At 46.3% G+C, this 6,639-nt stretch overlaps 1 protein-coding gene across 1 annotated transcript in view; it reads right to left on the reverse strand.

Moving 5' to 3' along the window:
* Positions 1–275: 275 nt before the first annotated feature.
* dyrk3 (dual specificity tyrosine phosphorylation regulated kinase 3) overlaps positions 276–6,639 on the reverse strand; it is an 8,225-nt gene continuing 1,861 nt past the window's right edge. The window contains exons 2-6 of the mRNA XM_054616768.1: positions 6,121–6,230; positions 2,739–2,944; positions 2,298–2,601; positions 1,743–2,159; positions 276–1,654 (exon numbers count right to left, since the gene is read on the reverse strand). Coding sequence (XP_054472743.1) covers positions 923–1,654; positions 1,743–2,159; positions 2,298–2,601; positions 2,739–2,944; positions 6,121–6,230 — 1,769 coding nt within the window. The 3' untranslated portion in view covers positions 276–922. The remainder of the gene's footprint in view (positions 1,655–1,742; positions 2,160–2,297; positions 2,602–2,738; positions 2,945–6,120; positions 6,231–6,639) is intronic.

A 6,639-nucleotide genomic window follows, 5' to 3' on the forward strand; every position in this document is an offset into this window, starting at 1 on the left:
TGACACCTTTGTGACAGTTTGAGTTTGACCGGAGCTACTGTCTCCTCTCCTTCTGTCTTCTCACTCAAAATGGGGGGGGGGGGGTTGTCCAAGACCTCTCAATATGTCTCCCACAGTAGCACCACGAAGCTAAAGCACACGCACATACTAACATCATATATTGAGCTGACATGCGAGCACCAGGGATCAGGAAAGGTAGAAAAAAAGAGCGCAACTAGAAAAGACAAAGAAGTGAAGACTTATTGCTGGAAGATGTTTTCTAATCCTTCACATAATGCTAGTCCCTCATCACCTGTGTGAAGGCATTCATGTCGTATGTATGAGGGGGAACTGTGTGTCAGTGTGTGCAGGGCCCGAACACTACCGCTTGATTCTTCTTTTAATATTCAATCACATTGGCTGAACAAATCTTTGCTACGCCAACTCTAATGTGATAAGAGTAATCTCTGTAGCCCTTTTCAAGTTTCACTCAAATAAACACCTGCCAAGAAAGGGGGAGGCGTCCTCTTAGTGTTAAGAAAGAGAGGGAAGTGAGGCAAGTGACAGTGCAGGTGTGCTTGAGTGTGTTTAACCAAAACACACGCAGGTTAAAAACATTTGCTCGTTCACTGTCCACTCATACCAGAAAGTTTTTAAAAAGCATCGTCTAAATCAAACCTCATTCAAATTCCACAGCCGCTCAATGGAAATCCTCTATATAAAAACTGTGTTTCTTTTATTGTCTCTCTTTCTCTCTGTTCAGCTAATATTAAAACCAGGAACTGGGGTGTCGACACCTCTCAGTAGAAAACAAATAAAAGAACAACCAAAACAAGTTTTAAAACCTAGCCTCCACGTTGAGCTGTACTCTGACTCCTCCTGAGGAGTGCAGAGGAGGACGCGGTGGAGGAAGAGAGGAGATCACAGGACTCTCTCTCTCTCTCTAAGAGACAAGTTTGGGTAGGACTGTGCGAAGAGGTATGGCCTCCCCTGAATCTCCCATCATGTTGCTCCTCAGTTTGTTGCTGGCGGCTGTGGTGCCTAAACCAGGTCCTCCTTTGGCCAGAATCGAGGGGAAGGAGGTGCTGTGGTGCTCGGGGAGCCTTTTCACTGAGGCCCCTTGGCTCTTCTCGGTCCCAGGTAGAGGTTTGGGTAGGCGCCGATACAGCCAAGGGTGTCTGAGGGCCTGCATGGGTGTGAGACGAGACGAGGGGTCCCAGTCCAAGCACTTCTTTATGAAGTCAGTAAAGGTGGGGTCCTCGCAGCCCTTGAGCGCGGCACTCCACTCCTTGCTACCTGGGGGACCTCTCATCTTGCCGCGGCGAGAGCGAGACCCCGTGAGCACAGTGGCCCCCGTGGGCAAGGTGTTGGCTCCGCAGTAGCGAGGGTGGCCCTTGGAGTTGATGAAGTTTTTTGCCCGTTTGGCCTGCTCCAGGACCTTCTGCGGGGGCATGCCCAGCAGCTCCATGACGCAGGCGAGCTGGTCACCCTCGTCCTCGCCAGGGAACATGGGGTAACCGGTCAGCAGCTCAGCCAGTATGCAGCCGAAGCTCCACATGTCGATGGGAAGCCCGTAACGCGAACCGAGGATCACCTCTGGAGCTCGATAGAAACGAGACTGGATGTACGTGTACACCCGCTGGTGCTCGAAACAGCTGGAGCCGAAGTCAATCACCTGACAGAGACAAGAGAGGAAATGATCAATGTAGAGATCCTGTTATTGGTCTTCTCGGTCCACCCATGAATGTGAGTGGGTGTCTTACCTTGATGCCGCTGCGCCCCTGCTGTTTGAGCAGGATGTTCTCTGGCTTCAGATCGCAGTGGATGATTCTGTGCTTGCTCAGGGCCTCCAGGCACTGCAAGATGGAGTGTGCAAACTTCCTGACCAGCGGCAGGCTGAAGCCCTGGAACTTGTTGCGCTTGATGAGCTCGTACAAGTTCATGCTCAGCAGCTCAAAGGTCATGCAGATGTGGTTGCGGAAGGTGAAGTTTTCAAGCATGTGCACAACATTCATGGTGCCGTTACGATCCTGCTTGCGCAGGTGCTCCAGGATGCGGATCTCCTCCTGCGCCTGCCGGTGGAAACGCTTCTCGTTGCGCACCATTTTGAGAGCCAGGTGCTGCTGCAGTTTGTGATCGTATACCTTAGCCACCTGGCCAAAGCTACCTTTACCAATGATCTGTAGAGGCCAAGAGAGGGGGAGATAAATACTGGGTTAGCTAAACACCAAAGAGAGAAAACTCTACTAGTTTTACAGGAACTCGACCAGGATTGTGGTCTACAAACGCGTCACACTATCAAAATACATTCGTCTGACCTTGAGGAACTCGTAGCGGTAAGCCAGGTGGTCATGGGCGACATGAATGTATCCACCCTGCTCGTCATCGTAGCCACAGTTGTTGTTGCCTCCAGCGACTGCAGGCCTCTTCTTGGCATTGGGTCCCACAAAGTGGATGTCTGGGTAGGAGTGGATCTCCGTCTGCTCCAGAGTGGTCAGTTGAGATCGGTACAGTCTCAGAGCCTGGTCAGGAGTGAGAGGGCCACACAGCTTCCCACTGTTCCCTCCACTTCCAACTCCATTAGGACCGGCGGAATCCCCGGAGCCCTTACTGGATTCAGTGCTGCGTCAAACAAGCACGACAGAAAACATTGGTTGGAGCGATTGAAGTGGTGTCAGTTTTTTTTTATTTAAATAAATAGATAAATAAATAGATGTTTTGAAGTTCATTTGGTGTCTTTATGCTTGTATCTTTCTCACCTGTCTACACTGTGCTCCTTGGACAGGCTGGAGGGCGGGGTCGGTTTACTGGGCGTCCCACCTGCACTCACACTGTTGTGAGTGGCTGCTGTGGTTATGGCGTTGATCTTTCGGTTGTTGGTGGAGTCCTCGTACAGGTACTTGACCTTCAGATGGCTACCTCGCACGGTTACCTGATCCCTCATCACAGTCTTGTTACTGACAACCTATTAGAGGAAGAAGAGAGACAATAGACAAAAAGAAAGCGATTAGAAAATCCATTTTGTAAACCCTCAACTGTAGCTTATTTAGTCTATGAACAGAGTAAACACTTTGTACTTCATTGTGTAGGAGAGATGTGGCTTTTTGTAATGTATGAATGTAGGACCTCTGTGTCTAGCTACAGACTAGTGACACACTGTGCACAACAGGGGCTACTTGCGGCTTGCAAGATCTCAACTGAGAGGCAACTGAAGATATTGTAGTAATGCACAACATATTTTTTGTTGGCCTGAATCCTGTTAAAATTCATAAAATAGCAATATAAAAATCGAGTTAATGAGTCTTTGAGTCTTGTTTTGCAAGCAAAGAAGAGTGAAAACTAAAAAAACACAACTAGAATGTGCTAGTTGGTAGATGCGCAATTAGCAGAGATGCAGCAAGCAGTTGGTGAACCAGCAAAACTGGATTTAGATCCAATCTGGCAGGAAATGCAAAAGGATAACAGACCCGCCCCCCAAAAAGAACTCACGATGAACCACAGGCCTGCCAATGTGTTGGTTTGTAGCCGTTAGCAATTAGGTATAAGGTACAGGCAATCTATGGCTCAGCATTGAAATATTTTAATTTGTAGAGTCTTGCTTTTTTAGTTTTTTATAAAAAGGATTAGAATATTTTGATTGGGGTTTAGAATGACTACACAGTGCACAAAACAAAAGCAATTAAGTTCCAATTGAGTGATTGGGATCACGTTTACATTTGGACATTTTGCGATCCTTTCTGAATATATTGGCAGTGAGAACTTTAAAAAGTGACGGATCCACCTTTGCTCGGGACGGCCTGAAAGGTTAGAAGAGTTACAAGAAAGCTAAAGTCTTACTCTAAACGACTGTAATAGTACGACTGTTTCAGCAACCCCAGGAATTCATTCCTCCTCACCATCCGTCACTCCCTCTCTTCTCTCTCTCTCTTACCAGCGGAAAGAGCCCTCCACAAGATTATGGAGCTCAAGGGAAATGACAGTCATTAAAGTTAGATTATACTCTTAAACTGTAGAAGCAGCGTGGCTGTTAATAAGACACACTGAAATAAACTCAGCATGGTCCTCCTATGTACAGACACACAGAGACGCGTATTTAGGTTGTCTGGCTCGCTCTCTCTATTTTACATGAACAGTCATTATTTTAATGGCAGCGTGGTTTCACCCAGCTGAGGGATGGGAGATTTTTTGGACCTAATGTTTTCTTTTCTCCCATTAGAGTTCTATACGGCCCCGTGGCTTCGGCTTTTACGCGCAGCTGAGCAAGTCTACGGCTGAAACCATGTCAGCTGATAGAGACAACACGACAAGGAAACGTATGCGTTGACGTATTCAAGTTGAGACGGCTGAGCTCGGAGTGTGTTTGTGTTGTATGTTCGAGCCCTAAAATAGAGGTGGAATGCAGGATGAGTTTCCATACATGTAACCATATAGTCTTAACATATTACAAACAGCCCTACTGCTGACCCAGGAGCCCATGCAGCTGCTGTTCTACAAAGACCGTGAATGTCATCGATTGAGCCCCTTCACCCCGGACACAAACGCTGGCCTTAAAAATCAAAGCTTTCTCCATATGGAGCACCAACTGTGATGGATTATTGATTGACCAGGCAGGGGGAGGGGCCCAATTAGAGGAAAAAAACATTTTGAGAAGTGACCAGTGGTGGAAATGAAAACCACTGTTAAGAGCGTGACTCTTCTTTACCATCAAGTAATACTGAGGGTGGAGACTGTGTGCAAATCTGCACAGTGCAACAGATGGGGCAGAGCTTATCTCTTCGCTCTCAGAGATACACCCAAGTATGCTTTTCTCCTTCTCTCAAGCACACACTCATCAGTTACGCAAAGATATACGTTGGGTCGGAGACATAATAAAACGGATGTCTCATTATGTTGTATTAGAGCTAAGTGCTACAACAATTGATTTGATTAGTTTGGCCCTTCCTCTGACAAAGAACATTACTTTAATAGATCACGAGGCAACTCTGAGCACTTAGTGGACAATAAGCTGAACTGGGGCGAGGCACCGCCACATTCAACCTAGAGGTATTACCTCTGTGAGCGTGACAGAAAATACAAAGGAAGAAGGACAAGGCTAGAAGAGAAAACTAGGCCTAACCTCTGTGCGGGCGAAACTGATGGGAGGATTACACGAGATAGAAGCAGGGGAGGAAGGGGGGGGATGTTGATTGGTGATTTTGTTTGTGGGTCACATTTTCAAGCCCAATAAATCTAAACAATATAGATAACCAACCTTTTTCCTCTTCTGCTGGTGTGTGAGGCGATAGAGTGTTATTGTCTGTGTGTGTGTGTGCATTTTCTGCCAACGGGGCTTTGCATAGAGGCAAACATAGCGGGAAGGGACCCAACTAGGACATTTTTTTAAGTCATGTTAAAATGACAGGTTGTTTCAAGTAATGTCCTAAATGTGCTTATTTTGTTTGACCAACGTCCAAATGATATTCAAAGATATAATAAAAAAAGTTACATTAAAACAAAAAAATCATCTTATAATTAACCAAATTCAAAATCTAATGAACAGAATCTTATGGATGGGAGTTACTGGTATACCCACAAATATGCATCACTACACTGTCTGCAGGTCAAAATTAGTTTGTGTTTGGTTCTTCATTTGAGTCACTCGCCCGAGCAGACAATATCGTGTGTTTTTGGTGAACTTGCATCCTGTGAACTGTGAAATGCACATTTTTACACATTCAAACTTCAAATGTTCACAAAGTTGGTAATTGCCGTTGGATCTCAGCATTTACTTTTCCCGGAGACACAAAATGGCTCCTTCACTTCAGCTAATCTGACACGGTCATGGAGAATCGCCCTCTGTAACACACAGTGGTGTATCCCCTCAGGCAGTCAATCAATATTGCTCACATGATCGCTCTTTACTCTCGCTGAAGGGTATAAACACTTTACTGAGTTACACAGGTTGGAGATAAAAGATAAGACCAGAGATAAGCCTGCAAATCAAGACTGAGGGAGAGTGTAAATGCCATGAAGGGGAACGTGGCTGAGTCGGGAATATCTCTCTGAGGAACAGGATGTCCGGAGACAGAGCGTGCTCCGGCACAGGAAACAGGGCTTGTCGACTTTCTGCGTGTTTGTGTGTCTGTGTTTGTGTATACTCACTGTGTGTTTGGGCATAGGGGGCAGCCCAGACGGACTGTTTGTATCCGCTTCGTCTTTAAGGAGGTGGTCTGTCCTCATGTACGAGTCGTACAGACCATCACCGTGGCGTGCTGAAGGAACAGAGATAAACAAACAAGTCAGTGTGATAATGTGGAATCATCAAAATCTGCGACACTGACGCACTCGGGGATAAAGGCCGAGGATGACGTTCTACAGAATGCCATCTAATCTCCACAGAGGCCGACAATCCCTTGTTAGTTCAAAGCAGGCAAAGTCCCCATTGATTACTTCATCAATCAACCGACCAGTTCCAATGTACAACTTGAGACTAAAACAAATTACTTGGTGTGGTCCAACAAATCCCAAGAGCCAACCTCAGCGGGACAGATCCCCCAAACCTGGTCGTTGTAGCTCAAAGGGAATGCACATTGTCTGCCCCAACATCCTAACCCACATTTACTGTGAAAAGGGCCATTATTAGCAGATACATCCATTGTATCTATTGTGTCCAATACAATG

This window comes from Anoplopoma fimbria, chromosome 17 (assembly GCF_027596085.1).
Source record: "Anoplopoma fimbria isolate UVic2021 breed Golden Eagle Sablefish chromosome 17, Afim_UVic_2022, whole genome shotgun sequence".
NCBI lineage: Eukaryota > Metazoa > Chordata > Actinopteri > Perciformes > Anoplopomatidae > Anoplopoma > Anoplopoma fimbria.